General features: G+C 43.3%; 1 protein-coding gene across 1 annotated transcript; it reads right to left on the minus strand.

Annotated features, from left to right (window-relative positions):
- Positions 1 to 4,556: 4,556 nt before the first annotated feature.
- PRRC2C (proline-rich coiled-coil 2C) lies at positions 4,557 to 17,882 on the minus strand. Its single transcript, XM_010285128.1, has 7 exons — positions 17,821 to 17,882; positions 14,888 to 15,122; positions 14,317 to 14,424; positions 12,477 to 12,695; positions 10,331 to 10,434; positions 8,423 to 8,549; positions 4,557 to 4,890 (listed from the first exon to the last, which is right to left on the minus strand). Exons 1-7 carry the CDS (start codon positions 17,880 to 17,882, stop codon positions 4,627 to 4,629), a joined length of 1,119 nt encoding a protein of 372 aa, XP_010283430.1. The 3' UTR covers positions 4,557 to 4,626.
- Positions 17,883 to 18,654: the final 772 nt, after the last annotated feature.

Below are 18,654 nucleotides of genomic sequence, written 5' to 3' on the forward strand. Positions count from 1 at the left end.
TGCGCAGGGCCCTGGCCAAATAAACATCCCCCCCCGCCATTGCTGCCTTGCTCCCTCATCTTTCCGAGCCTGGGTTTTCCTGGGGGTTTGGTGGGCTGGAGTCCGGAGGGGGGGTGCAGCGCTGGTGCCACCCTCGCTGTACTGACAGGCTGAAGGTGCTGGGGGGGAGCTGTAAAGCTTTGGCCGGGAAAATATCACATTTGGGAGGCGGCTGCTGGTGAGGCCAACCCCAGGAGCACCTTTATTTAGCATGAAGAGGGGCTGCGCCGTTAAATCAGAATAAAAGGCAAAGCTTTAGCATTGAACTCCGGAGATTTACCAAATGGGAAAGATTAATGAGCTCCAGGTGGCTGGTCCACGCCAGGGGCAGCGTGGGGCAGGAGGGATGGGGGAGAGGGCACCCACCGCGACAGACCCCAGCTGCTGCAATAAACTAGCGGTGCGTTACGGGCTCCTCTGGCCTCGGAAACGAGGGGTGCATAGCCCTGCCCTGGGGAGCAGTCTCTACCCCACAGCGTCCGTCTGTCCTGCTGCAAAAACCCACCCAGGATGGGCGGTTGTCTGGGCCCCGGTGCAGAGAAACACAGGCAAGGCCCAGGCGAGAGGCAGGGTGGTAAAGCTGGGGGTGAAGGGGCAGGAATGGGGGTCACCCAGGAGCAGGCAGGGGCTGTCGTGTACCCACCGGGGCCAGGCAGAGGGAGGCAGGCAGCAGGCAGCCCCTGCCTGCGCAGCCCTGACCCGACCCAGCCGGGGGCTGCCTGCCCAACGCACAGCAAAACCTGCCGCCGAGGATCGGAGAACAGCATTTCTGTCCCAAAACAGGATGGGAAGCGAGGCTGGAGCCCTCCTTCACCCCGCAGCTCCCCAGAGGCGTGGGTCGAGCCCCAGCATGAAAGGGAGGGCTTGTTCAGGGCTCCCCGGGGAGCAGCAGCACCAAAGGCCCCTCAGTGAGCGGAGACGCCAAGGGCAAACAGCCCCAGCCCTTCCCGCCTCCGTGCTCACTGCCCGCGCTGGGGTCCATCACTTAATTGACTAAGAAAATAACCGAAGACAAGCCAATGTACACAGGATTTCCAGAAAGCGAGGCTGGAGCTGAACAGCACTGAATACACAGCTTTACTTAACAAGCTTTGCAAAAACAAGCCCCAAGCGTCCCTCCCCTCCCGCATCCCAGCAAGAAGCCGGGCCTGAGCCGAAGGGGGGGTTGCTGGATCTGTCCCCAATCACATTAACCCCCTTCTGTAACCCCTTGAGAGAAGTTACAGTCTTTACACAGACCAAATGTTAAGGGGAAAAAAAAAAAAGTGAGTTCCCCAAAGAAAATAGTTCCCTAATTTATGTGAGGTTCAGCACAATTATTTCTCATGACCGGAGTCTTAGAAAAGAGATTACATGCCAAATCCCACTCAAATTAAAAAAGCAAGATCTATTCCAGCGTAAATGGCCAGGAGCAAGTTATCTGGTTAAGTGTCATAAAAATATTCAGTGAACCTGGGTCAGTGACTGAAAGCTCAACCTGGCCTCAAAGGCAGCCGGGGTGGTTTGGGGCTGTTTTGCAGAGGCACACATCCAAAATAGGGTTGTTCGGATGCACAAAATGCCCAAGCATTTGCTTTTAGTTAGGTTTCTGCAGAAGTATTCTGGTTCTGCTCAGCGCAAGAAACGGCCACTAGCTTGGTACGTTCCCACAGCCGACTGTGGGAAATTCATCTGGCTTTTCTAATGGCTTTACTGGAGCATTTAAGACTAATCCTTTCATCAGCATTTCCTTAAAAATAGAACAGTCCAGTGAACGATTTCCCATTTTTAGGGGGTCTTTCCAATACGAACCAGGCAGAAGATAACCTCAAAACAGGCAAGTGTCACCATAACCCAGTTACTCTTTTATAACTCATACTCCAAACCAATGACTACATTCACTCACTTCCCTGCCTTCGTCCTCCCGTCCCTGAGTGCTTCCTGTAGCTGCGCTTGTACCCTTCCTGCAAAACAGGCGTTTTACCTGTGGTGGTACCTGCTCGGAGGTGACTTCTGCCCCTCACTCCCTTTGTGGATAACAGCACCTTCATTTACTCCACACTGCTGCAGTTCTGCCCAGGTCTGTTCTTTTAGCAGGGGTAGGAGAGGGCTCCAGACCTCCAATTCCCACTCAGCCAAGCACAGGCAGGGCTGCCCGCTCTGACCTGTCACCAGGCCAGCGGCAACCCCCTGACCAAAGGTGAACCAGGACTCCCTGCGATGCCAGCAGAACAACCCCGACACCTGCAGCTGCCTTTCCTTCCTCCGCACTCGTTGGAGGTGCCATGCTAGCCAGCACCTTCTCTCCAGGCAGGAATTACCTCTCGGAGACCAAACACAAGAAGGTTTTGGCGTTCCTTATGAACCAAGTTCCCTCGGTGGCCAGCTGAGAGCATCCTGCCTCTTCATAACCCTGCAGGCCCAGGGCAGGGAGCCCAGGGAGGCAGGGATGCCTTCACCTCTGCAACCAAAGGACACTTAACCCGTCATTCCACCCCACGCTTAAGGGCATGAACCAGTAATTGTGTGATTTGAATGTGTGGTGGCAAGCGTGCGTTGCTTGGTAGCAAGTTGGGAAGGGAGCAGTTCAGGAGCAGCACAAGAAGGAATCCTCCCGCATCCTTGGGAAGGCTCCTGTCAAGGAAGTAGTCACCCACCAGCTAAAATGAGTAACCAGCTGGGTTCATCCTGGTCTCCTCCGACGAGCAGCTCTTCTCTCAGAACGAGAACGCAAGTCTCCAGCACCAGACAGCTCACCAACACGCCGGAGATGTAACATCTGGCAAATGCAACCGGCAGGTTCCTTGCAGAGCTGGATGGAAGCCATGTCCTGTGAGACCTCCGCTGGAGAATGAGATCAAAAGTGCCGGGGGAAACAAAAACAAGCTGCTTCAAAGCGTTTTTCTTTAGAAGTCTGTTTTCCCAAGCTGTCATTCACGTGGCACATGATGTTCAGGTGCTCTCCTTGCATCCTGCAGCACTGCACTAATCATGAGATTACCCGGATACTTTATTTAGAGAATACTTTATTAGTTTCTGTAATCAAACCCATGTAAATAAGACCGTACATATTTAATACAGTGCGTTACCCCTGTACAAATGGGAAAAAAAAATTAAGTTTAACATTTCTAGACCAATATGGCTGTTAATTTCTGTACAATGCCAACTCACACTACAAGTGGGATACTTTTTTCCAAAGTTGACATCACAGCTAAAGTTTCCAAAAATTCAAATTATATATATATTTATATAAAAAGATAACGAATAGCAATTCACTAGGCATCAATAGCAGCAACAGCCTTTCCAGCTTCTGCAGTCATTTGAACAAAATTATACACATTAGACTTTCAACTCACTCTTCCTTCCAAAAAATGTAAAAAAAAAAAAAATCCCAGAAAAAAACCAGCAAATTCTGCTACTGATGTGGTACCTGGTGCTTTTTATTAGCTTTTTCAATCATTGTCTGGAAAAAAACCTCTAGAATAACATTATTAAAAACAGCTCCAGTATAGCACAGTCACTACTACATATCATAAGCAGGTACAGGATATCTTACATTCACAGAAGTATCATACAGTACTGTCCTACAGCTATAATACTAGAGGATACAATTAAAAAGGCATTTATTTGACTTGATTCTACTTTCCAGCACACTGTGGGCAAGGAGGTGGTGCGACGCAGCTCTGATATAAAGAATGCACCTTTTAGAGAAAACTCTTTAATCCGGTAAGGTTTCTTTTATTCTCGTGGCACAGTTCTAAGTGCTCGTTGCTGTATACAGACATAAGCTGGAAACCGTTTAAAGATCACTCGCATCATAGAAAGATAGCTGGACAAAGGTGAACAGAACAAATTTGACTATTGATGCAATGAACCTTTCAACTCCAAAGGTGAACAACTGAAGGGGGAGCGGTTGTAGAGAACACAGGTGGCCAAGTAGCATTTTCATATGGTGATCTAAATACAGTATATTGTCACCCAAGAAGCAGCAGCCAGCAAAGCACTGCCTTCAGAGGGAAATTCATCATCAGCATTACTCTTTGTGTTACATTAGGTTAGATGTCAGATGGCAAAGGCAATTTTGCCAGCTGTATGAATCCCTCTGTTTATTACAAGATAGAAGCTTAACACACATTACTTGGCCCAGCACCATCTTCAGAGCTGCATGTTCTCATACTCACAGGTTTACAAAAAGATAAATAGCAGCTGAAGATCAGTGCCTGAAGAAAATAAGATTATTCATCTTGTCAGCTAGAAACATGCCTCCCTGACCACCTTCTTCCCCGGCAGTGCCATTTCTCAATTTTTTTTCCACTTTGGGAAGCATACAGGCGTGCAAGCCAAAACATGCGCACACGTGTAGAACGTGCACACACCAAAAGCAGCCTTCATGCTGTTAGAGAAGATACAAGCCCAAAGAGCCTAGAAGCTCAGCTGGATACACAGCAGTTTGCATCCGTAACGGCCGATAGCTTCTATGTCCCTTTATGCTGTTCAGAGCCCTGCAGGGAGAGAAGACTGCTATCTCATCCTTTGGGCTACAAATTCATGCTGCTGTCATCTCACTCACCCTCCCCTCTTCCCCCACCTCCCTGGAAACACAGCCTCCTAAGATTTTGTTTCTTCAGTTTTGATTGCCTGAGGTTTGATTGGTCCAGTTCTAACAGGTTTTGTTGCCGCAGCAGGAGCAGGGGTTGGCTTTTCCTCGGCTTTGTCCTGGCAGACTCCTGAAGAGTCAGCAATTGCCTCGGTGGGTTTGCTCCCGTTCTCGTCCACTTTCTGCGCTTTGCCTCCTATGGGTTTGCTCTGCTGCTGCTGCTGCTCAGAAAAGAATCTCTGGGTTGACTGAAGTACCTCTGCTCTCTGCTTTGCCTTAAGAAAGGGAGAAAACATGTTTACTGAAGAGAGGGCATTGGAATAAGAGTGACTTCACAAAAAGTATTTCCTAAATGAAACAGGAAGGACTGACCGCAGTGGCCAGACTTTCCTAGAGGCAGTGTCCGTCTGGTTCCTTCCCAGATGTCACCACATCTGGGCGCTTGGCTCCTCAGTAGCAGCTCAACATCATGCCTAGGCTTTCCTTGTTCCTCCTAATCCTCACCCCAGAAAAGAGGATCAAGAACAAGAGTTTGAAGCTTTATCTAACATCTTTTTATGCCACTATTATTGCAGAGTTTAAAAAGCATAAATGCAGCCTGCAGTAGGCTCAGACTGAAGCTTCACTCAGTAAAAGTCAGACAAGACCAGAAGGCACGTGTGCCTGCGCACTGCCCGTGCCCCAACACTACTGTCGGCACCGAGGGCCACGGCAGCTGTCATTTCTCCTGCCGCGTGGTCCGGACTTCCTGAGCACAGGGGCAGTATCACAGCAGCAGAATCTAGTCTGAGCACATACATTTTTTCCCCCTGTTCTGGACATAGACTTCGGAGTCTCCAATGGGGATGCAAGTGAACCGGGTTCAGGGTCGTGTTATACGTAAGCTGAAGCTGTGCGTGCTTCCCACTCGAAGTGGGCACTCACTCCTGGAAGCACAAACTACTGCCTGGCTTCCTTCAAATCCCTCCTCTGAATCCTACCTGTAACCTTGACTTGCACCTATGAAATTCAGCCTTTGCATCTACAAGTTTCAGTTACAGTTTTACACTGGACCTTTCACTTGTCAGTGAAGCACTCTGCAGGCCAGATGATTCAGGCCAAGCATCTGTCTCTCCTGCCCAGACTCAGGCAAAGCAGGAGCTGCATGAAGAGTTCAAGCTTTTGGAACCTGCACGATTAAGCCCAATGCAAACGCTTTTTTTTTTTACATTAAAAAAGTGTATCTTAATAAAAGGAACCCCAATTACAATTACAGACACTAAGCCTCCATGTACCCCTCTAAGTATTTTATACTTTTTTACAGGAAACAGGGCAACAAACCAGCAAAAACCTGCAACAAGAGGTCTTGGCTTTAATACTGTGTGGTTGCTCCAAGTAACTCAACCAGCAACAGAACAGAAAACAAACCTGTGAACTCTGGTGTGCAGGACTGCAGCAACAGTCTGATTTTACTGGAGTCAGACGGACACCTGAAATCTTCTGCATAGATTTCAGCTGTCCCCTGAGGTAAAGGCTGGAAGGTTGGATGACTTGATCACAAGTAACCAAACGTGACAGAATAACTCACATTCTTTTGAACAGAGTTTGCAGGGAGATTCAGAAAACCAGGACTGCATATTAGTACTTGCTATGACTGGCTAGATTCAATTCATAATACAGACTCAAGACAATACACTACACATCACCTGGTAAGCCTACAGCTAGCATAAACTGGTGGTAGAAAACTAAATGGACCAAATACCTAGAATTTTAGAGGCAATCAATTCTCCTACAACCAGACATAACCAGGAAAAACACACTCTTTTGCTTTTATACCTCAATGCATAGGTTACGGCAAATGACAGTAGATGAAAGAGCTCCTTGGTACCATCTATTCATACAAGCAACTTACTCTGCAGAAAACAGGCTAAGGGTACAATGGTGTCTCTACACAGACACCCCACATCACAGTCCCCCCTTGGTAAGAAGAGTTTGCCTCAACCTGAAGGGTCCCAAAGTGCTTTAACAAATTGGATTACTCTCATCACCTACTACAGAAATGCAGCCACCTCTTTGCAGCACAGCATACCATGTTAGTGCATTCTACCACAGAGAATTAATCACAGGCATTTCAAACCACTGGTTAATAAATCCTCAGTCTCATTAACCAAGAAACAAGGCTGGCTGGAACAGGAGGGTTCATACTGCAGCTCAGAGCTGGGGAGGCAGATGTGAAATGATAGCTAACAGCCAGGTTTGTAGGATTCATCACCCATTCAAAAAATCCAGGCTCTTGAAACCTAGTTGTCAGATTGCTTTTGACAGCAGTGGCAGCTTCACAACTGCTGACCACAAGATCACTTGAGAAAGGAAGCTCTCTACAAATTTTTCAGTCTAAAGCTCTTATTAAAAAAAGCCTTAGAGAAGGTTTGTGTTCAGCTGTTAAAGGCCTGAATACTGGCTTTGGGTCCAGAGGCATTTTAATTAAGACATGATTTGCAGACACATTCCTGCCCTACAAGCTGTCAAGACTGAACTGGTGCTAACAGCACTACTGCTCAAATACTAACCTTCATGTCTCGTTCAGCCTTCATCACAGCCTGGGCCTGATTGCCTCTGGCTCCATTTACTGATCCACAAAGACCTCTGGCCACAGGCAGTAAATGAGGGTGGCTCATAAGGCCTGTGGTCCTCTGAGACGGCATCTGACTATGCAGTACTATTGGCAGCCTCTGAACAGGTGCTGGGAAGGTGTTAGTATATGGGGCTCTTACCAATGGAGGGAGCAGGTTAGGCTGAGAGAGGATCTAAGTGGGGGAAAAACAACAAAGAAACATTTTGCAATTAGAAAATTGCCAACTAGATCGCACATTGGCATTATCTTATAAAAGGGGAAAAAGTTGCTGCTCTGCCGTCAAACTGATGTCAAGAAAATAGGCTTTTATGTTAAGAGAGGCCAGGCTTGAACTCCAGGAAAAAAAAGTCTTGCACTGCTGCTGTGCCTGAAAGTAGCACCAACAGCTTAAAACTAGCACGTAATAAGGGAGAAAATCCACCCATGCAGGGCAGTGGAGTCACCACTAGTGAAAGGTAGCCCTGGAAAGGCAAGGTAGTTTCTCCTAGTGGCAATCCAAAAATCAAATCTCAAGTCCTAGAGTCAAACACTCCAAATACTAAGAGACAGACAAATATCTTACATTTTTTACAGAGGCTGCATTTCTCTAGCAGCCTGGCTAGAGTCACCTGTAACAGCGATGCACCACTCTTGTAAGCTGCGCTCCCTGGAACACCAGAAGCAAATCAAACCCTTTGCCATCAGCTCTGCTTTGTAAGGACTACATGACCTCCAGTGATCCTTTCCAACCTGATCTGCTCCTTCAATACTTCAGAGCTGCATTTCAAACGACTGCAAATCTGCTTTGTCTTTAAACATTTAAAATATGCACCGGGACCCTTCTGAGACACGAAGCTTCTCCCCTTCCCCAATCAAATGATTTGTTTTTGCAGGATGAGATGCATTACAGCTGCATAGAGAAGCCAGGAGAACAACCATCTTTTCTACATCATTCACAACTTGTATTAAAATTCCTCAGTGTGCACAGAAGTCTCAAAATTAAATATACCACAAAATCTCCACTACTAGTTAGCAAGATCAGAAAGGGGTTTTTTTGCCTTTGATCTTGAAATGAGTTTTCTCACACCATTTCATTTTAAGGATTCCAGTTTGTATTTCCCCATGATAAAGCCTGAGGAAACACAGCCGAGTTATAGAGCCACCAGGTCATAGAGAGAAACAGATTTGTTTGTAGGAAGCCACCAGTCACCTACCTGTGGTGCAAACTGTGCAGGAAATGGCTGCGTCATTCTCACAGCGGCAGCTGCTGACTGAAACTGCTTCTGGTAGACAATGCTGTTCATTTTATTGGACTGATTGTTAGGACTTGTAGAACTGGCCCTAAAGAAAAGAACGCCAGTTAGAATCACACCACTCTTATTCAGAGGATGTTTCTGCCTTTAGCTACAGCTTAACTACAAATTCAGCATTGGAGGGGGCAAAAAAATGAAACCTCTTGGGGAAGCTGGTATCAGATATTCTTCTGTATCTACCATTAGTTTCAAATGCAAACAAACTCATAACTAAGAATACAAAGAGAAACCATAATCAGAAATATTTAGCATATGGAAAGATTCTAGGGTAAAGTACGTATGAAAGACACCTTTCCCAAAAGTATTTGTAACACAAATACTGGTGTTAAGTGTGTTCCGCTTCCCATGCCTGCTGTGTTACGTTCGGTCCCACCCCTTTACACTGTTTGCTCCATCGTGTCAAGTTCAGAGCTTGTCACAACAGGCATTAAGCATGTGCCGCAGAAGCTGCCATGTGCAGCTGCTTCCACTCTGACCTGTTGTCAAATGTTTCAAAATGCACTTGAACAGATTTCAAGAATTCACAGAAAACGCTCTCACCCTGTTTTATTTGGCTAAGAACATGAGACTCCATTAAAACTTTTAAGAGGTGTTGAATCACCATGAATTAAGTGAAGCCTGAAAGATTATCTGGGGGAAGGGCACCAAACAGTCTTCAGAGAAAGAGAAAAGAGTGAACAGCTTTCTTTAGGAAATGGAGCTTGATTTGCAGAGAGTTCTCAGGCAGAGTTAGTGATATACAATGCAAAATGAGCAGCAGGGCACCAGTGGCAAGGAAGCCATCTAAACTCAATACACACCAACATTTTGTAAGCTTAAAGAAGTCTCTGTTCAGTTTTCACTTTGAACTCTTGAGATATATTACGTTTTTATTCATGTTCCCAGTACCTTTACTTAAGAGCAAAAGCTTATGATAAGCTCTGCTTTGGTTGCTAGAAGAGAAATCTCAGATAGAATCTCTAAGATATATACCATCAAGTCAATTGTCCTAAAAGGTGCAAAGTCAAGTTTCTTCTTCCTCATCCCTTCACTTTTTTCTTAGGTGAAGTACTGGAGGCCCAACTTCAGCATTGAGTTCAAGCTCTCATTTCTACCTCACTAGAAAAGCCTGAACACACCGTCTGCTACAGTGAAAGCCACCAAACAGAGTTACTGCATAGGAGCACAGCTTTCAAGAACAAATCTACCTTGTACCAGAGTTCCATTTTCACGTTCCTTCAGCCCACTAAAAACTTCACCCACAAGCAGCCCAATAGGTTTACCACAAAGTGCATCTGCATATGAGCAAGATTCTATCAATTAACCAAGCAAACTTGCAAACAGCTTACTAATTTCACTTGTGAGGAGCTTATAGATCCTGTGACAATTCTCTAACAGAATTGTTAGAGTTCTCTAGTTCTAGTTCTCTAACAGAACTAGAACTAGTTCTCTAACAGAATTGTTGCCAGAACTGCAGTGTAAGCCTTTAAGTGTTTTCACTTTGAGCACAACAATTATGCTAAAGTGTTAAGAGTTTTATCCCAAAGTACACCTTCCCTGCCACTTCTGTGTTTTGCTGGTACAATCCCAGGTCATTTTACATGACTTGTTTAGTTTCATTTAATAAAAAAAAAAAAATTTTAAACGTTTTAGTTCAGAGCTATAGCAGATCTGATGACATACTGGAATGCTGCTTTTAAGATGAGATTAAGCTTGTATTTTATATTAGTAGCACTTCACCTCACACCTTTCAGAATTGGCAGCTCATGCATGACTAGGTACATTTTCTAGTTCTGATTTCAAGGAATTTTGAGCTTAAGAGTGATTTACCGGAAGGGACTGGAGGTTGGAGTAGTACTTCTACCAGTAACTGGTGGTGTTCCAGGTTTAACATCAATGCCACCTCCAAAGGCCTTCAGGTCCATTTCGGATATCTGAAAAACACAGGAATTGACATATTAATTCTAATTAAAAAGAAAATTACATTTACTAAGTTACTGTCAGCTTACCTCACATTTTTCTCAATGAAAACAGGTCAGTTAAGTGGAGATGAAAGCCAGATTGCAAAATGTCTTCTTATAATTAGGCCAACCCCAGCACCACAAGCACCTCTGTGTACAATTTTCCTGTGCTATTTGGCACTTCCAGCTATGGTACTGGCTTTCTAACTTGATCTTCCTGCATAATGAAAGGGGATTTGTGACTAATTTCACATATTTTGCCCTAAAAAAAAAGTTTCAGGGTTGAAATTTCCTTCCCCATCCCAGGTACCACATGAAAATATTTAGATATAATCCTGGAAAATCCTGAAGTGAAGAATGCCATAAAATAATCGAGTTCTATTTAAAAAAAAAAACAAAATCACAAAACAAAAGCACAGCAAAAACAGAGCTGTCATTCACGCAAAAAATCTCCAGACTCTAACAGAGGCAATGAATCTTGCATGTTATTTTGCAGACACACTCAACAGAATAAAATTAGTCTTTGGAACTGCATCTTTCCACACATGGCCATGAAGCGTAATGGCAACAATAAATCAGTTAAAAGCGAGTGGCTGTGTTAAGTTGACTTTCTTTAGCATGAACATGATGGAACCCTTAACACAAGGCAGGAAAGTCACCTAAGGCCACCATTCCTCTGCAGTTCTTCCTCATTTCTTGTTGAAATTAGTGATCATTTTCCAATGACAACTGTAGCAAGAAATACGCTGCTGCTTGGAAGATAGGGTCATCAAAATTATAACGGTGAAAAGGTTTGGCCAGATCCTATGAAGCCAGAAAACAGTATGGTGCAAAATCACCATATACTCTGGTGGGTGACAGGATGAGGACTTCATCAGGGTGATTCACAAATTCTGGTTGCCATTACTGTCCAAGACATGGAATTAACACCTGAGAGAGATTTTCCTTATCACAGCTGTAAACCATTGGTACAGCAGGGTCATTTTATACTCAAAAGCACCCTAAAATCTTGGGTAAGGATTTCAAGTGCAGCTCCAGAGCTAGATTACTCCTTTGCACTGGGGAAAGACCTTGCTGTACCCGATAGAAAGCTTAGCTGTGTTCATGTCCAGTGTTATCATCCACTGCTCACCTGAAAGTATGCTGCAACTGCGTTGTGCTGCACACTATCCGAAAATCCCAGGTGCCTGTAAATCTGTGATTCCATCTAAGACAAGAGACCTTGTGATTGGAAACCAGCTCTATACATCCCCTCATTAGCAATTACCACAGCAGCTCCAGATAAAGGAGAGAATTCCCTCCTAGGTATTCAAGTTTCTTGCAGTATTTCAGTGTTATCTCCTTACTGTAGCTGTCTTTCAAGGAGAGTTTTCTTCATCTGCAGCACCAGCTTTTTTTTTTTTCTTCCCCCCACATCAAAGGCCCTGGCCTTGCATACAATGCTACGTTCTCAAGACACACCTTACTGTGCTATTCAGAAAAGCAGACCCCCAGAAACATTAGTAGAGTTTCATTCTGGTTTAAGGTCACAGATGATACAGAGTCCACTGAAGCCCCTAAAACTCCAGTTTGTTGCACTGGAAAGACTTGATCCCATACAACCTGCTCTGGTATAAGACCAGAAAAAAAAGCAACAAACCCATGCATGACCAGAGTTGGAAACCAGCCCTGACAGTGTAATGTCTGCATGCTGCTCTAACAATGGCTCTGTACTATTTTCTACATGGCTTCTGCATGAAATATCCTACTAGTCCACAAAGTCATCATCAAACTAGGTATTCCTACTAGCATCAAGTTAGCTACAAAAACTCAGCCAAACCTTTACGAAATGCACAGACCCGGTCACTAAGGAACTAACCTTGACTGGCTTTTCTATCTTCCCCTCCCTACCTTTTAAAGTCAAGGTAGATTTTTAGATGCAAGAGTCAACATGGGTTTTCATGCTGGTCCTATAAAACAGCATACAGCTGTGCTTTGTATTAATTTTTGTACTGTAGATCTACCAGTATTGTTACCTTTCCAGCTGCAGCAATCATGCTGTGTTGAGTTCCTGCTGGGATTAATCCTCTGAAAGGCTGGGTTACTTGTGCAGGTCTGCTTAGATTTTGAGCCTGCGCTTGTGGTGGTGTGTGCTGTAGTGGTGGTTGTAAAGACTGGGGTAGGGCAATAAGTGGCTGTGCTGTGGATCCAAAGTTGGGCAAAGAAATTTGTGATCCTGGCAAAGGTACCGTCACCTGGAAAAAAAAAATAAAAAATCACCAGTAACATATACCCAAGGGCCATTATTTAACTTTATTAGCTCTATGATTTCAGATATATACAAGGTAAATGGCTTAATGAGTTCATGCGTTTACCCAGAGAGCTGCAAGCAAGTAAGTGAATTTCTTGTTTAGCCTGTCTTTATAATCAGTTCTAATGGCATTTGGGTCTTTGCTTTTCAGAAACAAAAGTTGCATGCTAGCTCCCAACACCTTTCAACATGATTTCACTGTACGAAGAAGTAAACTTAATTCAACTCAAAATGAATGCAGAATGAAATAGCCAGTTGGGGGCAGGGGTGGATGGGGTTATTTCCTTCAGATAATTTTAGCCATCATAAGGACACTGGGATGAAAACTAGATTTTACTTTCCAGGAGTCTCAACACCCAGCAGTCTGAGCTTAAAAAAAAAAAAAAGCAAGCCCCAAAAACAAACAAAACCAAAAACAAACAAAAAAACCCACAACCAAACAAAACCACAGCCTATCCCTTGCTTGCATTAACAGGGAGTGCTGTGGGCTGAACACACCACAGAATAGTAGTGATAAAGGTGAAAATACCACAGCAGTGACCTGACTGGCAGGAGTTACTGCATTTCCTAGTCTACCATCAATCCACAACCTGCAAAATTATATTTCGAGTGTGACTATAAGATGTGAAAGACTTACAAGGTTTCTGCTCTGAAGGATAACAGATTAACAGCATAGAGACAGCTAAGTCTGAACACATTAAAAGCATTAACACTTCTAAAAGGTCCTTAAAACTTTATGCTAGACTTCCAACAGATAAGATCCAATTTTTTAAGACTCTTCTAGATTTCTGTCTCAGCAACTTTTCATGTGTATGAAGTAGGCTATTAATATAAAGCAGTCCATCATAAGCTTTTTTTTGTTTTTTTAAAAGGAACTGAAATAAGGAAACTGAACCAGAAGATGGAAAGCACTAGACAGCATCCTGCAAACGTGACAGAATGCTTGCACACAGCAAATTAACGGTTCTTTCACAAACGAATTCAAAAAGCTTAAAATCACAGGATTTTTTTTATTTTTTATTTTACAAACCTCCTGATGTAGGTTACTGACTTGGCTGTCCTGTTTGCCTGTATGATCACTTATCTGCCGACTTCTCATCTGTTTTCTACATATTTGATATTGTTGACATATGTAGCAGCTCTGAGGTTTCATCTCAGCAAGATTTGGTGTTAATAATTAGGCTGCCCTAAGCACCTGGAGTTTGTCTCTCCCTCCACCATCACTAACTGATCCCTGCCCCCATAAAGGCAGCATATGCCTCAATTAGCAACATCACTGGGCCGACTAAATCTTTGCCTGTCACTGGAAAATGAACTATTTAAGAGAAGGATGCCAGAGACAAATGATCAACATGAACTTCTAGGCCCTTCAACTTCTCAGCAATTCAGTTTTTCAGTGCTGCTGCAGTAGCTCTCCTTCGCTATCAATTTTTAATTCTTGCATTTTGGAAGAATTAAAAGATTGCCTCAGCCCCCACCTCCACCCACACCTGACAAAAAAACATCAACAATAACATGCTTTTAAGAAGAATACAATTTAGGAAATTTACCATGCCATAGTTTACCTGCTGGAGAGCACTGGGAGACTGTGCAGTGTTGTAGAAATTGCTCTGGCCAGGCTGTTGAACCTGCCCAGAGTACAGATTTGAAGCCTGAGTGAGCGTAGCTCTGGCCTAGGAAGAGCGAGAGACACCATTACATTAAGAATACTTAGGAGAGCAGTTCTGAGACAGCATGGCACATCATTCTGTACTTCAACCAGTACAGTAGAAATCACAGCATAGGAAGCTGACAACCTGAAGGTTTCAGCTTCTGATAAAGCTCTCATTTGCAAGTGGTAGAATAGCCCTTTATCACCTACACCAGAACAGAAATTAAACTTGAAGCTCCAATTAGTGATAGAAGCGCAAGGAGTCCTGTAGTTTGGGGAACAATCCTCAATTCAGAGGTTATGCTGATGTACCTTTATGAAATTAAAGAACATTCTCTTCCAAGCATCTTAAGTTTCCTGCCACCTTGACTACCATGTACTTATCACAGAGGTGGGCTTATCCCAAGCTGAGCAATACTTGATTTATTACTGCATTATCTGTATCAAACCGTTACAGAAGTTTTGCACTTTGGAGCATTTCCTACCTGGAGAATGTGTGTATCAATAAGCTGAGAGCCTCCCAGTCCTGAAGCTTGACTAAGTTGATGTTCATATAAGATAGGAATAGGTTGTGTATTAGAAGTCTGTTGAAATGCCAGGCTTGACTGGGCCTTAGCAAGCTCCTGGTGTTGTACTGCTGGAAAGTTGTGTAAGGCTGTACCAGACAGAACTACTGGTGATGGCTGAGACAAACCACTTTGCATGAAAGCTTGCTGGGATCTGCAAAAGATTGAAGCATTATACATAAAAATGCAGAAAGAGCTCAACAATGAGCCACCAAAAATTAAGAACACAATTCTTTAAAAAGAATTAGAATACTTAGCTGTATAGAACAGATTTTCACCCAAGAAAGTTAGATTTTTTTAAATTTACTCTACACACAACAGAATAATAGATGCTACTAAAGGCCACAGGAAAAAAATGACTAGGCTTTTTCTCTAAATCTTAGAGTACACTTAGGTATTTAGATGTGCATACTAAAATAGTTTCTGCATAACTTAACTGTAACCTACAGAAGTTACCAGTTCTTAGCTCCTGTAGTATAAGATAGGACACTGGGGAAGCACATGTGAGTAGCTCTACTTAGTCATAAACTGCTTTGTTCTCCTGACTTCACAGATCTCCATAGTCCAACTTCTAATACTTACAGGTTCAATCACTGGATGCTGACAGCTCTAGCTTCCAAATTAATGTTTTGGCTTCAAAACAGTAACGCAGACAGACACCACAGTCTTTAATTTTAACTAGATATTCATTTCCCTTGTCACCAGCATGGGGAAGTTGCAGTTTGTTTAAAAAATGACAAAAAACAGTACAAATAACCACAGACAGGTTGTTTTAGTCCATCAGAAGTATTTATCCAAACATTTCCATTAAGAGCTTGCTGAATAGCCACCTTCACACTGCAGAACCAGAGTTTTTAAATAAAAGCCCCTCTCAAAGCCCTTCAGCTCAGAGGAGAGTGTTTTTTGATATAAAAACTTTTCACTTTATCACTTGGTCTATATGTACCAGAATAGTACATATACTGGTCCTGTTAATCTGTTAGCATAGGGGGCATGTGCTTGCCTGACAGAACACCCCAGTTAGCTTTGTTCTGTACCTCTCCTTAATTGCAAAACATTCTTACAGTTGCACTCTGAGCACTGGAGAAACTTTTCCAGAATGTATGCAGAGGATTGTCTTCAATGTAGCCAAAGCCATTTTTCACAAGCTTCCTCCCCTGCCCCCACCCCAGTAATCCATACATCTCAAAGCTCATCCTCCTCTGCACCTTTAAAGATGTGGGAAAAGTATTCATACACTTATAAATAGCACAACCCAAAACTCCATTAATACTGGGTTCATGTGTGACCAGATCAGCCAGAAGCATTTATTTAATCTGGACCACATGCCAGACTGACTGTTTCTGCAACTAGCCAGACATATGCAACAACTTTTGTCAGCTGTGGCAGGACAAGCAATATTTGGTCCAACAAAATCAGCCAAGCACAAAATCAGGATACACATGTAGTCAATTAAACCTTCTGTGGCTTCTACATTGCAACAAGCAGGTTTTTCTACAGCACATGCAAAACCCTGTAATTAAATTCCCAAAGAAACTCCCAAAGTGAAACAAAATTTGTCATCATTTTAGCACTGTGAATCAGTTTTGATAGGAACCGCACGGAAGCTTTGGAAAGGCTTACATTGTCTGGCTATCAATGCCATTTGAGAGATACTAGTGGTGTTATCTTTTGTATCAAACGGAAAACAGTTATTCTAAAACATACCTTGCTACACTCTATGCATCTGAAATTTAAGTTTTGCCACCGATGAGGTTCAAACTAGTATTTAAAAAGTGTTTCAAGACTCCAATGTTGGTTTGATTAGAAAGTAACAAACAAATTACTGAAGAGACAGACTCCTCTTTTTCTGTTCTCTTAGTACGAAGACTGATGTTTTCAGCTTTTTAGTCTGGTTTCCTAAAGATGCAAATATCATGCATAGTTTTTGATCCCACGATTTCACAACTACATCTGCACATGCAGATTAGCCAGGCAATCCGCATACAATGTTCTTGGCCAGAAAAACAGATGGAAGAGATTTTGGGGAAGAAAGGAAGATGAGGGCAGCTATTGAGCAAAGAACACAAGTCTGCAGGGAAGCAAGTCCTACAAATTATGCCACTCAAAGCCCAAAGAAATTTGCATATGCTACCTACCTATAAGGTTGTAAGGAGGAGTTGAACAACTCTTGGGCTTGTGAAACAGCTGGTGCTGCTCCTAAACTCAGCTGAGCTTGATGCTGTCCTTGCAGAGGTGCATAGATGGGGATGGGGATCTGCTGAACTGAAGCAGGCTGCATAAAGAAGAAACCATTAAATATCCAAGGACAAAAGTCACATAGAAAAGCTAAAGTTAAATGTGTGCCAGGCTTTGTGTAACATTATAAAAAGTAAACAGAGAATGTCAAATACCAAGGCTGCATGCAGAGCTGGTATTGCTCCCATTCAGAAAATTACTTTCTAGTTGCATTTTACACTTTTCCTTGCAAATAACCAGCAGAAACTGAATTAATCATTTAGATTTGCATACAACTGGACAAGATTTGTAGTACACAATTGTAGGCAAAGTTGAATAAACCTGCACTAACAAGGCCACATAAATACCTCTCATGAATACAGGTACTTTTACATAAAGTATATTTGTGAGTGAAAACTTATTCTCTCAACTTTCATGAGAAACGCTTTAATTTTCAGAACAGTGGAGATCAAACACCACCTGCATGTACCAGAATGAAATAGCAAGGATGGGCATGACCTCATTTTTGCAGAGTCTTTAGTCCCACTCTCCCCTGACCCCATTAGCTCGTTAATAGAGCTTTAAAGGCAATATGGACAGGGAAGGGAAAAAAGAAGAAAGAAATCTCCAAATACCTGAGAAAGCCCTGGTTGAAAGCCTTGCTGTTGGGCCAGAGAAGGTGGTGCCAAACGCGCATGTTGGGTATTGAATAGATGACTTGTATCCATATAAAATGCTGGGATTTGAGCTGCAGTACCTCAGGAAGAACAATACAATTAGCACCTGATTTCAAACATACTCCTGCTAGAAAGGTCTTTATCAAGAGTTAGAGATGCAGCCACTGTCAGCACTTCCCAGTGTGAGAGCTACCAGAGAGACTGGGAGAAGAAACAGGACTGAAGAGCTGGGTGCCTAACCAGCTTTTCCAATTCACTCCCAGAATCTATCAGTCTTGCATATGCATCTTCAGTCCCATGCATTCTTGGGGGATGAGCAACAGATACTGGCCAAACAGGTGTTTGGGTGAAGGATGAGGAAGAACATGCTATACTGTCATGTAATTTAGGTTAACTATATGTAGGGTTTTCTTTAAAGAAAAAGGCCATGATTCTAAACTATCGTAGCCCTTTAAGAAGTCAAGACTAAGTCATTTTTGGTCTTAAAAGAGTGATATACAGTTCTGCAACCGAAAAATGGTACATCAAGAGATTCAAACTTACTTTCCTCAACCTAACAACCCAGCATTATCTTTATACTTACTGATAGAAACTTGCATATTTAGAGTAAGACACAATTAGTGAATATTTGCTTACAGAATGCTCTCCATCATTCTGTCTTTACGAGAGATAAAACCAGAACTGAATTCAACTCTCCAGCTTCAGAACTCCAAAAAAGCAGACATACGGCTTCTCAGTCACAAACACTATTACCTGCTGCAGACTGAGACACATAGACCTGGGGACTTTGCT

Source organism: Phaethon lepturus, unplaced genomic scaffold, assembly GCF_000687285.1.
Source record: "Phaethon lepturus isolate BGI_N335 unplaced genomic scaffold, ASM68728v1 scaffold41384, whole genome shotgun sequence".
NCBI classification, from domain to species: domain Eukaryota; kingdom Metazoa; phylum Chordata; class Aves; order Phaethontiformes; family Phaethontidae; genus Phaethon; species Phaethon lepturus.